This window comes from Nyctereutes procyonoides, unplaced genomic scaffold (assembly GCF_905146905.1).
Source record: "Nyctereutes procyonoides isolate TBG_1078 unplaced genomic scaffold, NYPRO_anot_genome, whole genome shotgun sequence".
NCBI lineage: Eukaryota > Metazoa > Chordata > Mammalia > Carnivora > Canidae > Nyctereutes > Nyctereutes procyonoides.
The window spans coordinates 5,623,933-5,646,414 of NW_026575024.1; the positions used below are offsets into that span (position 1 = coordinate 5,623,933).

General features: G+C 52.9%; 1 protein-coding gene across 2 annotated transcripts in view; it reads left to right on the forward strand.

The window, feature by feature from the left end:
• Window positions 1-22,482, forward strand: part of BMP7 (bone morphogenetic protein 7) — a 91,624-nt gene that overhangs the window by 16,315 nt on the left and 52,827 nt on the right. For both annotated transcript variants that reach the window (XM_055346212.1, XM_055346203.1), the window contains exon 2: window positions 17,969-18,161. In XM_055346212.1, coding sequence (XP_055202187.1) covers window positions 17,969-18,161 — 193 coding nt within the window. The remainder of the gene's footprint in view (window positions 1-17,968; window positions 18,162-22,482) is intronic.

Consider the following 22,482-nt stretch of genomic DNA (forward strand, 5'->3'; position numbering starts at 1 on the left):
GCAGGGGCCTCTATGCTCATGACCACGTCTAAACCTAGTATCTCCTGAAGACCCATCTCTTAATACCATCATTTTGAGGTTAGGACTTCAACACGTGAATTTGGGGGGCACAGTTCAGTCCATAGCAGTTTTCCTGTAAGGCGGCGTGGCTCAGAGCTCAGTGCCCCTGGACCAAGCCAGATAGTAACAGGGAGCTCTCAGCAAACGGGGGCCGCTCTTGGGGCTGCCTCTGGAGCCCCATCTGCTGTAGTCTCTTCTAGGCCCATCTGTGAACATGGTGATGGGCTAGCCCCTGATGCGCTCACTGGTCTGCCAGCTGCAATGCTCTTCGGGGTGTGGGATTGGGGGACTTGTGAATCCCTCTCTCAACCTGGCCTGGGCCCTTGTATCCAAGATGACATTTCTGTAGGTTGACTCCACAGCTTAAAAATTATACTTCTCTTTTTTTTACAACTCTCATTACAGATTTTTTTTTAATATTTATTTTTTTTTTCTATTTGACAGCACGAGTCGGGGGAGGGAGGGAGGGAGGGAGAGGGAGGCTCCTCTCTGAGTGTGGAGCCCAGTGCAGAGCTCAATCCTGTGACCCCAAGATCGTGACTTGAGCCAACACCAAGAGCTGGATGCTCAACCGACTGAGCCCCCCAGCTGTGTCCCACCCGCCATTGCAGACTTTGACAAGAGGCCTGTGATGTTGCAGTCACCCCTCCTGTGGGGCTAGGCTGTAGCTAGTGGGTTGGACAGAAGTTGAGCAGAGTGGAAATTACCCTTGAAATCCCTTCAGGGATGCCTGGGTGGCTCAGTGGTTGAGCGTCTGCCTTCAGCTCAGGGCATGATCCCAGAGTCCCAGGATCGAGTCCCACATCAGGCTCCCTGCATGGATCCTGCTTCTCCTCCCTCTACCTATGTCTCTGCCTCTCTCTGTGTGTATTTTGTGAATAAATAAATAAAATCTTAAAAAAAAAAATCCCTTCAGAAGCCACATTGGAGCTAGATGGACACACGCTGGCTCTGTGTGGAATCCCAGAGCCAGTTTTCCTTGGGGGTCGGGCACGTTGCTGCTGCTTCCACTGCCCCTGAGGTCATGTCCTTGGTTGAGGTTCACGATTCATAGTGGATCCAAATGCTTACCTTTAACCACTAGCATCACCCTCAGGGACGGGCGATGCTGTGAGGTATATGCCTCCCAGAGCCTGCTCCCTGCTTTAGACGTCTACTTTAGGACGTGTTCTACATCACAGAACACACCTGCCCAACAGTGGCTTCAGCATTAAAAACATATTATCTCCTATAACTGCAAGACTTTGGGGTGGGGGGTGATTCCAAGTTTGGAGTCATAGCGCAGTGATATCACTTCGGTATCCATGAGGTTTATGTCTCGCTTCCATCCTGGAATTCCTCACGCCCATTACCTCATGGTTACAAGCCGGCTGCTACAGCCCCAGACATCACATCCTCACATAATCGCACCTTTAAGGCAGGAGGGAGGGGGTGGGTTCAAAGAGCTCTCCTTGCTTGCCTAGCTCTTCATTGCCTACAAGTGTCTAGAAAAGTTCTCAAGTCCTGTGAGCCCAGCTGGTTGGTAAGGCCAGCTCTTGCTGCAAGGGAGGGTGGGAAGGGATGAAACTGGCCTCTGGCCAACACAGTGGGAGGCGGGCGAGGGAGAAGTGTGTGGGAGGTGGTCGCAGGGTAGCCACACCCAAATTATTTAGGTTGTTTCTCTTTCTCGTCGTTGTTGCCGAATAGTTGGATTTACATGAGTTCTTTGCACGTGTGGTTTTGCTCCTCTGTACGGCAGACAGAGGCCCTCGGCTCCTTTCTGGTGTCCACATGAAGAGTGCGGCTCGCGAATGTGGGCGGAAGGTTGGTGGTGTGCTGACATGAGTTCAGACCCCCTGCAGCCCGAGGAGAGACCCTGAGCTTCTCTTGAACTCAAACCCCTAAGTGTGTACGACCCTCTGGTCCTTACTTCTAGGGCAGCAGAGGATTCCAGCCCAACAGCCAGTTGTTTGCTGAAAACAAACTTTACCAGCTCAGCCCTCCCGATCTCCTTCGACGGGGACCCCAGGTGTTTGAGGAGAGACCCGGGAAGGTCAGGCGTCGTCGTCGTCCCCTGGGGAGGAGGCTCCTGTTCCCTGTGGGTAGGGGACGAATAGATGGAGATCCTCAAGGTGCCGTAAGAATGTGCGTCTCGTGGTTTGCTAAGCCAAGGGAGGGGGGCTGCCTGGAAGGAAGGTCCGCCCGTCCCGGTGGAACCTCGGGTGCCCATGGACAGCCTGAAACTACTTCTTCCAGCAGGTGGGCTCTGGGCTCCCGGTTGCTTCTGCTGGTTTGCAAGATTGCAGTAATGTGCGAGGGTCTGAGCGCATCCTTGGGTTCACGGTTAGAGTGGATGATCAGGGGCATCTGGGTGGCTCAGCGGTTGAGCATCTGCCTTTGGCCCAGGGTGTGATCCTAGAGTCACGGAATCGAGTCCCACATCGGGCTCCCCACAGGGAGCCTGCTTCTCCCTCTGCCTGTGTCTCTGCCTTGCTCTCCGTGTCTCTCATGAATAAATAAATAAAATCTTTAAAAAAAAAAAAAAGAATGGATGATCAGAGGAGAAGGAAGTAGAAGGTATTTTCAGGGATTATTTTTTGGGCGGTGTGTGTTTGGTGTGAACAAGAGTACATGAAACAGAATTCTATGGTTGCTGGCAAAAGAAATCCATTCAAACGAGCTTAAATTGGGGGGGAAAAGAAATCAGTGCATTCCCACGCCGGAGGAAAGGGCATGCCGGCAAGCTGCAGGTCCGTAGAGAATCCAAGTATTGTTCTGTCCGTGTCCCTCATCTGTCAGTGAACAGCCCCTCTTGCCTCTCTGCCTCACTGGCTTCCTCTGCTCCTCTGCCGATTGGGAGAAAGAAGGCCACCCACAGCAACTTGTAATTACAACTATCTGGCTAGCCACATACTTGCTTTCCCAACTTCCCTAGCAGGGTGGAATGGCCACAGGATGCGGTCCTAGCCAGTGAGAGACGAGAGGAAATTTGCTAGGGGAGGAATGGGATAGGAGGTGGTTCTCCTGAAAAATATTTTGCTTTCAGATGAGTGACAGCTGAGCAAACAGAACTCTCTGTACTCCTCCTCCTCCTCCTCCTCCTCCTCCTCCTCCTCCTCCTCCTCCTCCTCCTCCTCCTCCTCCTCCTCCTCCTCCTCCTCTCTTCTTCTTCTTCTTCTTCTTCTTCTTCTTCTTCTTCTTCTTCTTCTTCTTCTTCCTGCCTTGAGTGTGGTTCTGTGAAGATGTGATGTTTGGAGTCGTGGCAGCCATCTTGTGATCATGAGGCAACAGGCCTAGGGATTAGATATCACGTGGAGACAATGGCAGAGCAAAGACAAGAAACTTGGGTTCTTTTTTTTTTTTTTAATTTTTATTTATGATAGTCACACACAGAGAGAGAGAGAGAGGCAGAGACATAGGCAGAGGGAGAAGCAGGCTCCATGCACCGGGAGCCCGATGTGGGATTTGATCCCGGGTCTCCAGGATCGCACCCTGGGCCAAAGGCAGGCGCCAAACCGCTGCGCCACCCAGGGATCCCAGGTTCTTTTTTTTTTATTTAGATTTCATGAGAGACAGAGAGAGAGAGAAGCAGAGACAGGCAGAGGGAGAAGCAGGGACTTGATCCTGGATCCCTCGGATCACGCCTTGAGCGGAAGGCAGACACTCAACCACTGAGCCACCCAGGGGTCCCAGAACTTGGCTTCTTGATGACATGATTAACCTCTTTAACTCAACTAAAATTTCTGGGGAGAGACTCTTAGGCACAGTGAATCACATGTTCATGCCCACATCAGTTGGGTCTAGAAGGTAGATCACGCTACGTAAATAAGGTTGCTGGGAGTCAGGTTCTGGTCCCTTACGGTGGTTCGAGGGCCTGGGGGTATAGCAACTATTCAGCTAGAGCAGTGTTAGCCATCACGATGATCCTCTAAGTAGGTAACATTTGTTAGGGGCTTACTGTGTGCCAAGCACCCTTGGTTCTCTTTACCTAAATTAACTTTGTGAATTTTCGTGACCACCATTTCAGGGGGAGGCCATCCTTATCCTTCCCTATTTTATAGACCAGAAAACAGAGCACGGACAAGTAAAGTAGCTGGCCTAGGATATAAAGCCAGGATGTGAATTTAAATTCAGAGATCCAGTTCCTGAGCCCTGCCTCTTAAACTTGATCCCGAAGTGCTCCTCAGGCTCAAAGGCTGGGTTTGGAGCCAGTTAGTAAACAGCTTTGCTAGTGGGCAGGTCCTGTGTGAGGGCAGTAGGAGGCCACATAAATGTCTGCTTCAGGCATCAAACCCCCATTTCTTTGATTATCATTGTTTCTGAAACCAAAACGTCTTAACATTGATAAAGGTAGTTTTTTCCCCCAAAGAGCTGCCATGACATTGATCATACCTCTCACAACAGAGGAGATAGAGGAACAAATACTTTTTATGTTGAACTGAAGGTGGATAAAGCCAGCCGACATTTGCTACTTACACTGTTTATTGACGTGTAAATGTGTACAGAGCGGTGCACAAATCCAGAAACAGGACACAATCGGCTCCCAGAGCCGCCTTTGTGCTCTTCCCCAAGGGCGCCCACTGTCCTGTCTTGTAATGGCATAGATGAGCCTCGCCTGTTTTTAAGCTTTATATAAATTTAATTGTACAGGGGGACGCCTGGGTGGCTCAGCCTTTGGCTCAGGGCGTGATCCCGGAGTCCTGGGGTCGAGTCCTGCATGGGGCTCCCCGTAGGGAGCCTGCTTCTCCCTCTGCCTCTGTCTCTGCCTCTCTCATGAATAAATGAATAAAATCTTAAAAAAAAAGTGTAATTGCACAGGAATTCTCTTAAATTGTGAGTCATTTCCAGTGATTTATAAGACGACCCCATTTAGAACTGCGTCATGCAAGCTGGAGACTCACTTTGCAAGCCGTCTGCACCTCTCCTGGTCACATGCCGCAGATTTCGAAGCCATTCTTTGGTTTGATTGCTGATTCTCCTTCCCTTACTAGAAATAGGTTCAGAGGACAAGGCTGCGATGTGGAGGCTATTTCCGTAGTTCGGCTTGGGAATCCAAGTTCATTCAGCTGGTGGAAAATACGAACGTCGGGCTGCCTGGCTGGCTCAGTCGGTGGAGCATGCGACTCTTCATCTCAGAGTCATGAGTTCGAGCCCCTTGATGGGTGTAGAGATGACTTAAAAATAAACTAAAAAAAAAAAAAAAAAGAACTTTGAATATCAAATGCATCAGGCTCCTGAAGATTGCTGGTTTCCAGCGAACCAGCCCGCCAGCCCCTGGCACAGGCTTTGCACACCTCCACACTATCCTGAGTGCAGATGGCTCTGTGGTGTTTTGGCCCAAGTGCAGGGCTTTAGAGAAACTCTTATTTTGAAAGGGAGACGGGAGCTCGGCAAGGAGGAAACGCAGACCCATCTCTTCCATAGCTGCACCTGTATAGCCCGGGCCTAATGAGTTTGGGTTTGATGGAACCCAGACCTCAGGAAGGATTATAAATTCTCATTTGGTTTGATTTGCTTCAAAAATACCTTAAACCAGCTGTGCCTGCCAGCTGACCCAGGAATCTCTCTGGCTGCTTTGGGGGGAGGTCTGGAGAGGCACCCTCCTGTCCCGCAGCAGCTCCCTCCCTGCCTCCGGCCGCTCTTGGGGCCTGCTCTGGTCAAGGCACATGTGTCCCCCCTCCCACGTCCCGTGATTCCTAGCCTCTGTGTCCTTGACTTCTTAGAAGGCCCCAAAACTGGAGGCCCCTTAATGTCTCCATTTTACAGAGGAGGGAAGCTGAGCCTCCCCAAGATGGGTAACTTGTCCTGAGTCCCTGCTGGTGATCGACAGAGCCTGTGCTCCAACCCAGGCCATCAGGCCCTGTGCACTGAGGCCCCAGTTTTCCAGCTCCTTGAGCTGAGTGAGGCGAGGGGACCTGCGGGGGACGTTTCTGAAGGCTCTCCACTGAGATACTCCAGACTCTGCCAAGTGCTAGGCAGGTGAGTCCAGCAGATGGAACAGTGGAGAAGAACCACATAGTGACAGCTCACGTCCACCTCCCGGGACTCCACAGACAGCCTCTATTCTAGTGATTCTCAGAGTGGGGTACCCAGGCCATCAGCATCCCCTGAGTGTGTTAGAAATGCTGGTTTTGAAGGCTCCACCCCAGGCCCCCTGGATTCAAAATGCTGGGAGTCAGCCCCAGGGGTCTCTATGTTGACAAGCTCCTAGGTGATTCTGGACCACGCTGGTGTTTGCAAATCCCTTGTCTGTTTTAACCCAACAACAGCCTGCAGCCTGATGAAATAAGTATGATCATCCTCCCATTTCACAGATGAGAAGTAACTTGCTAAGCCCCCTGGATGGGCCATGGAGCCGGGACTCTCTCACCCCAGCGTAGCTCCACGGCTGAAACCTGCTTTATTCTATGCCCTTGCTCAGTTTGTACTCTTGGAGGTAAAACCTAGAAGAGAAGGCCGGAAATAGGTCAGCAGGCCAATCAGTAAGATAATCAGAGCAGTTAAGTTCTAGGAGGGAAACAGGATGGGCTAGCAGGGAGGGGATGTTAAGGGACGGCGGCCCTGTGGGGCTGTGACCATGAGGCTGAGCCCAGCCCAGCAAGAGGGAAGGGGCTGGGGTGCTCAGGGTGGACCTGGAGCAAAAAGCCCCTGCCCTGGGCTCCTGAACTTGGTGTGTCTGATGATTATCCATCACGATGTCACTCACCAAGTGACAGGTTCCCCGGGGTCCTGTGACCAGAGCAGGGGTCGTCATGCCTGTTTATGGACAGAACTGAGAGCCACGGAGTCACCAGCTTCCATCCCAGCCCTCATGCACAGCTCCAAGCTTCCATGGCATTTCTTACAGTGTCTTTGGGGTGGGATGGGGTGGGGTGAACCCCTCTTGTGCCTCTGAGAGCGTGTATTCAGACCCTGGTTTGCAGTAAGCTCTATGTATCATCTTGTTGCTCTAAGAAGCCAGCACATTGATACTGTAGAGCATTGCTGTCCGGTAGAACTTTCTGGCATGATGGGAATGTTGTGTATCTGTGCTAATACAGGAGCCACTAGCTTCATGTGGCCATTTAGATCCAGAGAATCACACCAGGATAGAGGTGAACACTCCGTTCCCAGCCACCCAAGCCACGTCTCCAGTGCTCATCGACATACGTGGTTAGTGGCTGTCATGCTGGAAGCACAGATATGGAATCCAAGTTTGGAGGTATTAGGCTGCACCATACAGGTCAAGATTGATAGAGTGTTGGTGACTTTCTCTGGTACAACCTAATAGAAGTATGGGGAAGGGGCGACACCAGTTAAATCCATCCCTTGTTTTTTTTTTTTTTTTAAAGATTTTATTTATTTGCGAGAGAGAGAGAGAGAGAGAGAGAACACAAATGGGGAGGAGCAGAGGGAGAGGGTGGAGCAGACTCCCCACTGAGCAGGGAGCCTAAAGTGGGACTCGATCCCAGGACCCCCAGGATCATGACCTGAGCCAAAGGCGGATGCTTAACTGACTGAGCCACCCAGGCGCCCCAAATCCATCCCTTTGTTATAGAGGGAAAAACTGAGACCCAGTGAGCCTGGGGACCCACCCACCTCACTGAGAGCCCGGATGGGGTGCAAACGCAGGTTTCCAGGCGCTCTTGAGGTTGATCCGCTTGTCTGCTCGGGGATTCTCCACGTGGCATGATTGACAGTGGGGGCTGGGCCGTTCCCTGCGGTGGGGGGCCGTCCTGCCGTCCTGTGCACTGCCGGATGTTTAGCAATGTCCCTGGCCTCCACCTACTAGACGCCAGTAGCAACCCCCCCCCGGAGTTGTGGCAAACAGAAATGCATCCAGGCATTGCCCAACACCCCTCGGCGGGGTGGCAGGGAGGACGAGATCACCCCGGTTGCCAATGACTAGTTGAGCTGAAAATAGTAGCCAGTTTCCATTCTTCTCCCTCCTTTTCAACTGGCCGCGGATGAGCTGGGGACCCAGGGGGCCCTGGGGTGGGCCCTGCCCCCGCGGAGCTGGGCGCCCGTGGAGGAGGGGGGGCTGCCTCGGTTTATGGCCGGAGGATCCGCGTGTGCTTACAGCCCATTTTTCTTTTCAGCTCGACCAGCGTCTGGGTCTTTTTAGGCAAACAACTGGCTTCGGCCCTAGAGATAATTAAACCCATCTTTTTTCCCCTCTCTCCACCCCATCCCCTAAACCCTTTGGTCCATTCAATTCACAATGATAACATTGTTCGGGCAACGCGGCGCACATGTTGACACTGAAGCGTTTAATCTTGCGGTACAGTGATTCCCGGCCCCACCCCCACCCACATCTGGGCCGCGGCCCCGATGACAGATGCCTGGCCTGCCAGCGGCCTGGCCTCCGCGCCTGCGTCGCTGGGCATCGAACAAGGAGGCAGTGTCTCCGAAGACCCTCTCGGAGCGCCCGGCGCTGGGACTCCAGGTGGTCTCGTTGGCAGCCCAAGTATTTGGTGGAAAGTTCGAGAGTTGAAGCGGCAGTACGGGGGGCAGGGGAGACAATGCTGCTTGTGTGCCCTCCGCCCGGCAGGGCCCTGCCCCCCGCCCTGATGTGGGGGGCTGCGGAGGGAGGATGGGGAGACAGGTTAATGCTAGGCCGTCTTCAAGCTGTCACCTTCCCTCGAGGGCGACTCTGGCCTTGGGCAGGCGCAAAACTTACAATCCGAAGACCTGAGTCCCGTGCAGTCTTTACGGAGTGCAGCTTTTAAGGAGATTGCTGTTGTCAGTGTGACTTGTGGGCCAAGAGCTCGATGTCCTTCAGAGTTGTCCTTACGTGATTATCTCCACGGCTGGGATGTTGGCGGTGTCCGGTGTCGGGGAGAGAGTCCGCACGGCCGAGCGGGGAAGCCCGTGTGGGTGTTCAGACCCGCCATGTGGCTCTGGGGAAGTGACCTTGCCTCTCTGAGCCTCAGTGTCTTCATCTGTAAGATGGACACGACTCACATGCCTGCCTCTGAGCAGGGATTTTATAAGGATTCCACGTGATGTTGCGTGTGACGCATGTGATGTGGCTTCCAGGACGGTGGGAGGGCCTTTATAATCGTGACTGTCCGCCTCACCCCCAGGAGAGTGGCTACTATCAACACAAAACAAAACATCAGAAAATAACCGGTCGGTACTTGTTGGTGAGGATGTGGAAAAAACTTGGGGCCCTGGCGCATGGTTGGTGGGACTGTAAAATGGTGCAGCTTCTACAGAAAACAGTATGGCCATTCCTCATAAAATTAAAAATAGGATTGCCATGTGGTCCAGTAGTTCCACCACCCAAGAGAATTGAAAGCGGGGCTCGGAGGAGACATTTGCCTACCCATGTCCACAGGAGCATTATTTACAGTAACCAGAGGTAGGAGCAACCGGAGTGTCCATCGACAGATAAACAGATAAACAAAATATGGTCTATAAGACAATGGAATACTATTCAGCCCCGAAAAGGAAGGGAATCCTGACACCTGCTACTGCGTGGATGAAGCTGGAGGATGTGATGCTCAGTGACATATACCAGGCCCGAAAAGACCTCTCGTACGAGGTCCCTAGACGAGCCAGATTCATAGACACAGAAGATAGAATGGTGGGTGCCGGGGCTTGGGGTGGACAATGAGGGGCTTGTCTGACGCATACAGTTTCACTTTTGCAAGATTAAAATAGTTCTGGGTATTGGTTGTGCAGCACCGCAAGTGTATTTAACACAACCGAACTACACACAAAAAATGCTTAAGATGGTAAATCTTAGGTCTATTTTATACCACAATTAAGAATGGAATTGAGAGGGATCCCTGGGTGGCGCAGCGGTTTAGCGCCTGCCTTTGGCCCAGGGCGCGATCCTGGAGACCCTGGATCGAATCCCACGTCGGGCTCCGGGTGTATGGAGCCTGCTTCTCCCTCTGCCTATGTCTCTGCCTCTCTCTCTCTATCATAAATAAAAAAAAAAAAAAAAAAGAATGGATTTGAGAGGCACCTGGATGGCTCAGTTGGTTAAGCGTCTGGCTCTTGGTTTCAGCTCAGGTCATGCTCACTGGGTTGTGGGATTGAGCCCCACGTCGGGCTCTGTGCTCAGTGCGGAGTCTGCTTCAGATTCTCTTCCCTCTCCCTCTTACCCAAGCTTGCTCTCTCTCTCTATCAAATAAATAAATAAAATCTTTAAGAAAAAAAAGAATAGATTTGAAAACACAGTAGCCATTAGCTAGCTTAGGGGTCAGCAGGTGACAGCTGCCATCTAACTGGGCTCTCATCTGTCTTCATCCCCGCTCTCCCTCACAAGACGACGGAGGGCTCTCCCACCTTGCTGGTGGTGGCAGCGGGGGGGGGGGGGGTGTCAGGAAGTGCTTGTGGAATGAGCACAGTGGGGTGTGAGGAGACGCGGAGATATTTTCCTGGTGGCATGTATCATTTTAGACTTTTATGGGGTATTCCTTCCCTGTGGGTACAGGACAGCGTCCTCTCTTCTGTAACAGTGTGCAGCAGAGTGTGTCAACCCTCCTGTTACCGAGCAAATGAACATTTTCCTGGTAGAGTAGTTGGATACGTCTTGTCCTTTTTCCAGAGCTCCCAGCCTATGGCATGCCCCTGGCGGCTTTGTCAAGCTCCTGCATCTTGCCATGTAAATCTTTGAAGGAACGAAGAGCCACCATCGAGGCTCACGTCCCCAAAGCAGTGGGAACATAAATCGCCTTCCGACAGCTGCCTTGTCAGCTCCCCCTGGTTCTGGCATGTGCATGAATTGCATCCATGGAGAAAAGAAGGGAAGCCTGTATTGGAGGCTTTAGAGTCCAATCAGGCTGGGATGTGATTCTGGGATACGGGATCTTAAGCCGTCAAGGGTCCTTGAAAGCTCAGTTCTAGCTTCTGGTTATATTGTGGACTCTGCTTGGCTCACTTGATTCCCAGAGCCTCATCCTCATGAAAAAGGTTTGTAACTGGAGCTCTTCGGGCCGGTCTGTTTCCTCTGCCTTTTCTCTGGGGCTGGGCAACCTCCATCCTTCCTCAGGCCTGCATCCAACATCTTCCCCATGAAGAACTCCCTCCTACCTAAACAGACGCACTGAGGTTTACTAAAATAAACTAGAATGAACTGTTCCTTTAGGGACTGTGTCTCATTTGGCCCCATTCCCCGTTACCATCAAATGCTTGACATGGAAACAGATGCGTACACTACAGACGAGCACACTCCCGCCCTGTGACCAGCAGTCCTGCTTCAGAGTGTCCACCCAATAGAAACATGTTCGCCCAAAGGCATGCTCAGGACGTTCCTCATAGCACAGTTTATAACAGCCCCAGGCTGGAAACGGCCCAGAGGCCCATCCAAGAATAGATTGTGGCCTATTCATGCAGCAGGGTTCTATGCAGCAGTTAGAAATGGATGATCCACCTCTTCACGCAACTGCACAGGGGGAGATTGAGTGACGGAAGCAGACACAGGAGGTTAGCACCCAGCAGGTGGACTGGGTCTGTGGGGTCAGGGTGCTGGGATGCTGGTCACCTTTGGGGAGGTGGGGCCTGTGTTCGAGAGGGGCCTTGTGGAGAGATCTTCAGTTCTAGGAATGAATGTACCATTTCCAGCTCTGGGTGTGTTTGGATTGAGAAAGTTAATCGAGCTTTGTGAACACTTACGATCTGTACGCTTTACAGTATGTATGTTATTTAAAGACTAGAAGGGAATTACACAAAGAATAATATATTCAATCCAATAGACATGGAGCCCTACTGTGTGTCAGGCTGTGCTGGGCACTGGGGGTTCACGATGGGGTCAGCCATTGCTCGTGCTCCTGCAGAGCCAGATCGGGGGGTCATCTTGTGTTTGGAAATTATCCAGATCTGAAGAACGCAGCTTTCGTGGCAAGTGGTCACCTGGAAAGAACCGCTATTACCTGGGTTCCATTTCCGGGTGTGGGATAGTATAACTGGGCTCATGATTATTTTGTTCAGGACTGCTTTGGTTGCAAGGGGTAGGTTGCAAACTGTCAAACTGCAAAACCTGATGCCAGCTAGCATAAAGGGGACTTGTTTGAGGGGTCCCCCCATGACTCACAGTTGGGAAGAATTGAAACCCCAAACTTTAGGAAGGATGGGGATCACCGGCCCAGAGGATCAAACCTGAACGGCTTCTCTCCTAAAGGCTGATGTCTGCTCCCCTCCGCCTGGCATCTTCTTTCCCACACACCTGCTTTCTCTAGAAGCACAGCAGTGGTGCGTGGCTGCCCACAGGGCCGACTTATACCCTTAGAGTTCAGGGCAGAGAAAACAAACAGACTCTTTCCCACCAAGGTCCAGTAAAATAAAATCCCATGTTTGGCCCCGTTTGGGGCTTGTTCCCGCAACTCCGCAGAAAGGGGTCAAGGGACATGATGGCAGCTCCTTGGGACCACAGGGCTTGACCGGGGGAGCCCCATGAGGCTTTCCAAGAGAAAGACATGGTACGGTCACAGCACCCACTTGTGACATCAACTGAGCTGTACTACAGCCACTTTGCCCACCGGGGCGGGCTGGGCCCTGGCGCAAAAGAACCTATGGAGGAGAAATAGGATACCTCCTGGGTCTGTGTTCTTGCACTTGTAAGAATTTATTGTATTCTGGGGTGTATTTTTATGTATGGATGTAAGTATAAATATGCTGGGAAGTTCATATGCCTAATTTTATGGTGTCCACCCTGTGCTCAGGTACTATATAAATACATGCTGCCCTTTACAAGTCTACACGGCAAGTTGCATTCGGTTGCCATGACCCCTTTGTTCCGAGGACACTAACTTAGTGAGAGGTATGCTTGTGCATTTTGTGTAACGTCGGTGGGAAGACGAGCCCAAATGCTGAGAGGAGGCAAAACACCTCTGGGCGACACAGAGGAGCAGGCTTAGGGTCATGAGAGGGACACCCTGGTAGGCGGCTTCTGGTTCCCACCTGCCTCTACCCTTTATGGAACACTCTCCATCCCAGAATTACCCCTCCGAGGACCTGCTTTGGGGTTATTCCAGGCTTTTGTAAGAGGACGCTAGAATTGGGCTTTGGGGGGCTGGTTGCTGTCAGTCAGGATGGTGTTTTCCGGAATCCATTTTCTTGGGACTTATCTTTTGGTCTCAGGGATTTGGGCTCTTTTAATCTTTCGAAGATGAAAGTCTTCGTTAATGCCTGTGAGCTTGCTTAGCCGGTGGGGTGCTGGAATGTTAAGGGCGGTGCAGAAAGAGCTGGATTCCTAGGGTCTGGATCGCCTTGAGAAAGCTTCTCTTTATGGACAAAGGGATATATCAGCTCTAGACAGTGATTTAAAAACCCGAGTCTTGGGTAATCAAGTATGGTAGCATATGAAGGAAGCGTAAAGCTGTGTTCTCTCCCTAAAAGTACCTGCTTCTGTCTACTTTCTGGTGACCGTTGAACCGTCCTGACCCCTGACCTTGAAACGATGCGGATTCCATGCCGTGGAGAGGCTTCTGGAGAGAGTGGAAGCCTCGGAGACGTGAGAGTGGGACTTTGCTTTGGGCTTCGGATCACGAACTGCTCTTTTTAAAAAAATGACTCTTCTGTCTTTTGATAAATTACAGAATTATTTTTAGAACCCGCGATGATGTGGTTTCAGGAAGAGCAGGAGGCCGACGCGGTTCGTTTCTGCTCATTGTCTTAAAATAATTAATGAAGGCGATTCCTACAGAAGAAGCCTGTTCCAGAGAGCCCAGAAAGGTTTGCGAGAAATTTAGCTGGCCACTCTCTGCGTAGGTCCTGGTAGCGAAAGAAACCTCATAACCCTGATCCCTTAACTGTCCTAACAGTTAAGATACATTTAATCTTATGCATATACACACCTGCAGGAACAGATTGATTTCTGTGATTATGTATCAGTGTTTTCTTTCCTCACTGGGTGTGACTTCAGTGGTTGCACCTGTGTTAATGTCGTGCTCATTCAAACATTTCTTTATTGTTTGGTCTGACTGTGGTATTTTTCAAATACAGTTGTCATAGCCCAACTATGCAAATACCCACTGGCGCATGAGGTTTCTGCACTGCTTGTCATCCTCCCGCCTCATTGTTTGAGAGGCCCCGAGACAAAGGCAAACATGAACGTACAGTGCCGTAAGGGCCGACTCTGTACAGCTCGGTGAGAAAGGGCCAGTATCATCCTGGGGCGAGGGGAGGCATGAGAGGGCAACCAACTTGGCCGAGACCACACCAAGAGCGCACCTGGCTCCAGAAAGTGTAAAGGTCAAGAGTGTAAGCTGCAGAGCCCAGCCACTCACTTAACGTGTGACCTTGGGCAGGTCACCTGCGTCCCTGAGCCTCAGGCTCCTCATCTGTGAAATGGGGATCAATCCCGCCTCACCGGGCTCTGCCAGATGATGGCTGAGAGTGCCCAGAGCGGGACCCAACAGAGAGCAGGTGCTCCGTGAACCAGCTTCTTTGTACTTCTGGGTTCTTCAGCCCTCTTCGCTGTAAACTGGGGGTTCTGCACCCCCATTCTCTGGGGGAGGGCAGAGGCAGATGGTTGGAAATGGTGACTTTATTTGTGTGATCTATCAGCACCCCACCCATATCAGGGGGGTGGCCTGTGGAATGCTCCCCTGTTACTCCACTGCTCTGTGGGACTTAAACGGGGAGAAACTAGCAGTTCACACAGTACAGGAAGCCACAGGAAGACGAGGTTTTCGAAGGCCGGAAGAACCAAGTGTTGCATGCTGCTACCTGGAAGTCTGGCAAGATGGTGGCCATAAAATAACCTTTCCATTTGGTTATGAGATGGTCTTTGGCGACCTCAGATTGGGTAGGGTGGTGGGGCTGGGGGGCAGCTCTGGGGTGTTCATGGGAAGCTCACTTATTGAGGGAGCGCAAGTGGGGCCTGTTGCATGGGTGCACACCGGCTGCTCGCTGGGGTGCAGGGCCATACTCCAGGGGTTGCTGTCTTACTGTCCTCACCCAGTCCACTTCAGAAAAGCACTTGGAGGGTCCCCAGATTGTGCCCCTCTCCTTAATAGGACAGACTTGTATTTCTCCATTGGGATCCTCCTGGCACACTCTAAAAAAAACCCCCAGGGCGGTATGTGGGGAGAACTTGGCAGTGTGACCTGACGTGAACACACACAATGCCACCTCTGGGTGCCTAGCCACATTCTCCAAGATGCAGGGAACACGGGTACCAGAATGCTCAGAGCCGTGCTGCTCTGAAAGCCCCCAAATGCAAACTACCCGAATGCCCACCAGCTGTATAATGGACGTGTGGATTGTGGGGTAATCCAAGTGTGGAATATTAGACAGCAGCAAGGATGGATGAGCAGCCACAGGAATGCGGAGGAACCACACAAACACTGTTGAGTAAAAGAAGCCAAGTGCAAAAGAATACGTGCCGTACTATTTCCTGTTTATGATATTCTAAAACAAGCAAAACCAGAGGCTTGAGAAGTTGGGGGAAGAGATGAGAGGGCCTGGCGATGTTCTGGTTCTTGACCCAGGAGGAGGCTCCATGGTAGGTTCGCTTTGACGATGTGCAGACCCGCACGCATGCAGTTTGTGTGCGCACCGGATGCATGCTGTCCCGCACGCAATGAGAATGTTCTGACAACAAGCAGAGGAGCTGCTCTTGCAGAGCTGTTGGCTCAGCCATTGAGTTGCTAAGTGGCTAGGGGTTGGTGGGGCCTGGATTTGAGTCCCAGCTCTTTGGCCCTGGGCAGGCCACTCAACACCTCTTGGGTTCTCGGGTCTCAGGTGCATCCCCTACGAATGGCATTGCGTTCCCCTCCTAGGGTGACCCGAAGGTTGAATGAGCTAGAAGGATGACAGAGGACTGGCTTCAGGCATTTCCACAGTGACAGAGTCAAGGCTGTTTGCTGTGCCCCCTCACTCTGAGGTCCCCTCCTGAGGCTTGCTTGATCCCCAGTGGGCTGCACTTCCTAGAGACGGTCACAAAGATGCCTTCCTCCCTGCCTTCTGCATAAATCAAAGTGGGGGCATGGGTGACGCCCCTATCAGCATTCTTTGTCCCCAGCTCAGCCTTTCTCTTAGACTGGGTCAGAAGGCAAGTGCTCTGTGTGGGTGTTGAGCACAGAGCAAGTGAGGAGGACAGGTGGTGTCTGCAGGGACCACAGGACGGTTTCTGAAGAGGTCATTCCTAGGGCCCTAAGATTCCAGCAGCTGAAGGTCAGAGGTCACCCTCCTGAGATCTCTGCAGAGGCAAGGTCTCTCCTGTGCCCGGCCAGAGTCCCCTGGCCTTGAGGACTTCACCTGCCCCCTCTCTGCCCAGCAGGGAACAGCCTGATGAGTGGATAACTTGTCAACACCACTGCCCTCATCCCAGTATCTTTTGGAACTATTATTAAGGTTTAAAACAGCCTTTTTTTTTTTTTTTTTTTAAATGACGGCCTGTAGGAGGGGCCTTGGAGCTGCCAGTGTTGGGAACCCTTTTTCCTCAAAGACGTTCATGTCCTGCTTGCAGCTCTGGCAACCCTGACCCGGCCTGAGAGCCTCCAGGGCTCATTGAGCCGAAGCTGGAACTGAAGCTGAGCGGGTTTCTCCTCTCTTCCAGCAACGCTGTTCCCACTGTTTTCCCTGTGTCTCTGGTCTCCCTCCATCCCCAGGCAGGAAGCAGAGATGGGGCTTTGTCTCCTAGGAGAAGAAAGGTATCTGCAGATGCCACACACCTGCCTGAACTTGGCCATTCTGCTTCTCTCCGGAACGTGACGGCTCCAGTTTGGACCAGTGGATGCATGAGCCTTGGGAACCACAGGCCCCCTCCCAGGAACACTCTTTTTGGGCTTATGTCCATTTCGACATTTATTATCGACGAAATGGGCATAATCTCTTAGTCATTGCTAGTATAAAGGTGAAGGGCTTATTTTTTCCAGAAGTCACTGTCAAAAGCCACATCCCCCAACCTTGCCATTCAGTCCTTTTTCTGCTTTTAGTCTAAGGCTGTGGTTGTAAACCCCGCTGGCTGTTAGAAACATCTGGGCTGCTTTAAGGAGTAGAGGTCTCTGGGCCCCCTCCCCAAAGGTACTGAGTCAGTCGGTTGAGAGGGGGGGTGAGCACAGCCGTGAGCTAGAGCCCCCCCGTGGTAGACTCCCACCTCCATCGTCAGTGATTTCACATCAGTAGCTTGAAATCTGCCAAGATGGAAATTGGCAAATGCTACAGACCAGGTCCCAGAGAGCCGCTTACTAAATATTTACCAGCTCACCACTGGGACAGGGCGTTGCTACTTTTTTAAAGCCCCCACGGCGATTCCTACATGCAGCCAGGGCTGAGCATCATTGGGCCCCGGGGACCCCCTGATAGGCAGAGTGAGGTCTGTCTACACTCCTAATAGCTCCCAGTTGTCGAGCCCCACCAGACGCTAAGCTGCTGATGTGAGTTAGGTTACTTAGCTCTCCCCATAACCCATGCAGGATTATTATCCTCATTTTTATTTTTATTTCTTAAAAAGATGTTTATTTATTTGAGAGAGAGCGAGAGAGCATGAGCTGGGAGAGAGGCAGAGGTAGAGGGAAAAGCAGGCTCCCCACTGCACAGGGACCCTGAATGGGGACTCGATCCCAGGACCTGGAGACCATGACCTGAGCTGAGGGCTAACACTTAGCTGACTGAGCCACCCAAGTGCCCCAATATCTTCATATTTAGATGAGGAAATGGAGGTCCAGGGAGATTACCTCTCAGCTAGTTGGTGGCTGACCCTGGATTTGACCCAGGCCTGTGCACCCACTAACCCGGGTCTGCCTAGGGGCTCCGGGATGGCTTGGTCAGTGCCCCACTCTTCCCAGTGGGCTGATACAGAGTCACTCCTCTCGATGTCAAGGTGACCACAGGGTCTGAGGCCATGACTGTCCAGGCTGCAGTGGGGGCAGCAAGGAAAGGGGCAGCTTGCACTAGGGACCTGTGGCCGTGGGCTTGACTCTGAGCCAGGGCCCTAAAAGGCAGTTACTAATGAGCTCCTGGTGTCGCTGTGTCTTCTTCCCCTTTCTAGTGGAGCATGACAAAGAGTTCTTCTATCCACGTTACCACCACCGGGAGTTCCGGTTCGATCTCTCCAAGATCCCAGAGGGGGAAGCTGTGACCGCAGCCGAATTCCGGATCTATAAGGACTACATTCGGGAGCGCTTCGACAACGAGACGTTCCGGATCAGCGTTTACCAGGTGCTGCAGGAGCACTTGGGCAGGTGGGTACCGTGCCGGGTGCCTGGGAGGCATGCTGAGCTGCCCTCGGCTGCAGAGGAGGAAGGGGCCGATGGCCAGAGGACGGGGCTGGGCTGGGCAGGGGCGGTCAGGGCTGCTTCTGTCATGGTCACCGACCACGGGCCAGGCCCTACACCGAACCTATGTGTTCAAGAACGTTGATGGCATAGGTCACTATTTCTTAAGACTCTCCCCATCAGGAAACTGAGTTAGAAAAGGGGACAGCCAGCCAGGCGAGCCTGTGTGGGTATTTATGGGGGGTCTGAGTCTGCGTGTGTTCAGGGCCATGGGGAGATGGGGAGAGGGAAGAGGAAGAAACATTTCTTGGTGGAGGGTCTGCCTCTTACCAATTGCTCGCTTCCAAACATGATGTCAGGCAACCAGTGAAGGCGGCCATTGGTGATAAAATGGGATTAAAACTCCCAACCCCGGGGGAGAGAGAGAGAGAGAGAGAGAGAGAGAGAGAACGAACTCGGCTTTCTAAGAAGCATAAGGCCAGGAACCCAGATCCTGTGTTGAAAGACTTTACTGTCTTGAGACCCTTTAGTGTCGAGGTCTCCCGAGAGGCCAGGGGAGCTGACCCCCCAGCTGGATGGGCTGGAGCATCGAGCGAGCATCGTGCATTCCAGACGCGGCTGTGTTCCCGGCGGTGCTGCCCAGGGGCGGCTCGTGTCATCGCCCGATGCCATTGCTCCATAACTCATGGCCAGGAGGTGCTGTGGGCGCCTCCTGAGGGACAGTCCTCGCATTGGCAGCCGGGATGGGGACCCGTTCCCGCCCTGGGGACAGAGGAGCGGTCACCACCTCCTTCACGAGTGCCACCGTGTCAGGGGTGGTCTTAAATACTAAGACCACCAAGCCCCACTTTCTGAGCGTTTGCAGCTGTGAGCTGCTTTCGTATTCCCAGTAGCCCTGGGGGGTGGCACTCATCTGTGACGCGGGAGAGTTAAGAGCTCAAAGCACAGGTGTGTCATCCGCCTGTCACCACCGTCCAGAGAGAAAGCGGCCGAATTAGGACTTGAGAAAGTCCTACAGGAACTATGTGTTTTACAAGATATTGTTGCATAAGACGGGCTCTGGGCTCCGAGCCCCATCCCCTGCAGCCTCCCCCCACCCCAGTCCTCGGGGTTCCTCAAATCGGCGAACGTCTGTGCGCGTGTGTAGTTTTGCAGGTGGCATCTCGTCACATCCTCCCTCCTGCATCTTGCTGTGAGCACTTGACAGTGAGCCTGGGCGACCCCGTGTTGGTTCACAGAGAACATCCTTTGTCCTTGAGCTGCCACGCATTCCCCGAGAGGCGGGCCGCAGCCAGTTCCCCGCGTGTGCCCGGTGGGTCCCCCGTGTCTCTGTGTTGCAGGCGGCGGCCCGTTGGTTTTGTCATTACGTCACACTGCTGCGTGTCTGTCACATACAGCGCTGGAAATGGAATCGTGGGGACAGAGGGTGCACGTGTTGGCCACTGATGGATTTCGCTGAACGGCTGTGCTTGGAGGTTAGGTCCGTTTATACCCATAACCTAAGAGAGGCCGATGCCCCGCGTGCTCACGACATCCTCTCTTATCAAACTGTTTTGGTCTTTGTCAGTCTGATGGGCAACAAATGGTATCTTAGCACCAGCTGGGTTTGCATTTCAGAGCCGCCACTCGAATGCGCTGCCCTACTCCCCCTACAGAGAGGGGGGAGCAGCAGACCCTCCTGGAGGAGAGGGTACCGGGAAGGAGGGTGTGGTGTCGGGGGCCGGGAGTGACACAGGGTCGTGGCAGTCACCTCCGAATCTTACCGTAGGCACTCGGATGCCCCAGTGCACCCTGGCATCTGTGCCTTGGCCCCCAGACCCAATGGTAGGAAGAAGCATCGAGTTCCTTCTTGGGGTGTGACACATGTTGGCTCTGTGCTCTGATAGATCCCCCCGGAATCCTGAACAAAAACATATGTTTGACTTTTCTCCTGAAGGCTGATTCATTGGAGGCGAGGCAGGTGCCCAGAGGCAATCCGTCAATAGCACTCCATTGGCCCGCTGTGCACACCCCGAGCCCTGCTGGCTCCCCACCCCCCTGGCAGGCTCCCACACCTGCCTCAGAAGTCTCCATCAAGAGGCTTAGCCTCAGGAATGTGGCTGCTCCGAGTGGGTCTGTGGGTTTGGCGGAACAGAGCTGCAGGGTTGGCTGGTGTCACCTGCACGGCCCTCTCCAAGTTCCCACGCAGGAATGTGTTTGCCCTGACTGGCCACTGGTCGCTGGGGTTGGCTGGGCTGCCGCCACTTCTCGTGAGGGGTCCCTGCGCTGGGGACAACACCAGAGACTGAGTCAGGCCAGCCTGGCGGGACAGGCACGGGACCTCCTCTGTGGGGGACAGAGGCCACTGCATCAGGGGAGAGACGCGCGATCCTGGCGATGTGTGTACCTCACCACCCTGAGCACCCACGTGCCAGCGCTGGCTGGGGAACTGGGCTGTGGGGAGGAGCAAGCGCGGGTCATGAAGGGGGGGCCTCATCTAAGACGGTGGCTGAGGAGTGATCTCACTTTCTGGGGCTGCCCTAACCAAGTGCCACGAGGTGTGTGGCTGAAAACAATAGAGCTGTGCCCTCCCCTGGTCCTGGAGGCCAGGAGTCTGAAGTCCAGGTGTTGGCAGGGCAGTGCTGCCTCTGAAAGCTTTGAGGGGTGGGGGGTGGGGGTCCTTCCTGCCTCTTGCAGCTCCCGGGGGCGGCCATCCGTTATCGGTGCTCTTGGCTTCCGGCCACATGGGTCCATTCTCTGCTCTTGCCTCGTGGCCCTGCACTTTCACATGAACTTCTCCCTTGCATTGGAAGACCTCATCTTCCTTCACCCGTTCAGTTAATCTGCAAAGACCTTCTTTCCAAATCAGGTCACATTTACAGGTATCAGGGGTGGGACTTGAGCCTGTCTTTTTAGGGGATACGATCCAACCCAGAACAGGGGGTGAAGAAGATGGGCAGGAAGCCAGGAGACCAGCTGGCCTCATAAAGCGATTGGTCATCGATGGCCTTGTTGAGCTGGGGATGTTTGAGTGACCAGAAGGATCTGGCAATGGGGCGTGGGCTAGAACAGGGAGAGTGTCAGGGGAACTGCAAAGGCCGTGGTCCTAAGGTGGGGACAAGCACGGGTCATAGGGAGGACAGCGGGACATGATGGTGCCCAGATGCGGTGAGCTACTGAGTCCTTGCTTAATGAAACTCAAGCCTTGGCTTCCCCACTGGGCTGCCATCAGCTGCTCGTCTTTCTGCCTGTGTCAACCTGCTGGCATCGTGGGCACCTGTCTCATCATGGTTTAAGGTTGCTGCCCCCTGTCTTAGTTCCATGGGGTGGATCCGGAGGCTCTTGGGAGGGAGAAGGCCTGAGTCACTGTGGTTGGGAGAAGGATGGGCGGGGCGGCTGTCGGCAGCTCCTGGCAGGTGGCCAAGGTGGGCATAATTAATAGGATGTCCCCAGGGAGCAGCTTGGCCACAGGCCATCTCTGGGGCTGTGAGCCTTGCTTTGGGTTCCTGACTCTGGGGGCATTTGGCTTGCTGGGAGACCAGGTCCATTGTTGGCAAATGTTTGAGTACCTGCCATGTGCTGTGCACCAGCGGAAGTAACCGGACCCACGCCCCAACCCTCCAGCTCATGTTCAGGCAGAGGAGATAACATGGCAGGAGCCACATATAAAAGAGGCAGGGAGCAGGGGGCGAGGAAGGGGCTGCTGTCTTTAGATTTCTGAATTTCCTTTTTATACCCGAAAGAAAGAGGCAAGGCCTTTGTTCTCCAGAAATTAAAAGGTCAAACAATTTTTAAAAATTATTTATGTTCTTTTTCTGGGTGGGTTGTTTTGTTTTTTAGTCCAGAAGCAAAATGATTCAGATGTATAAATTCCCCAGGTGGGATAGCCTGGCTATTAAGAGCATGGATTCAAATCCTGACACCACGTGACCCTTGGAGCCTCAGTTTCCTCCTCTGTACAAAGGGATAATAACTGCATCTACCTCCCAGGGCTGTGGTGAGGATAAAATGGGTTAACATGCTTACTTAGAACATAGTAAGTGTTCAGTAACGGTTCACTGTTACTAGTGTCACCACTGTCACCACCACCACCACCATAGTCACGGCCACCACCACCACCACCACCATAGTCACCACCTCCATCACCATCACCACATTCACCATCATCTTCATCTTCACCATCACCACACCAACACTACCATCACCACCACTGTCACCATCACCACCATCACCCTCCCCCCACCATCTTCTTCACCGTGATCACCATCATCACAGGGAATGCAGAAACCTTCTAAGGAAAATGGGGGTG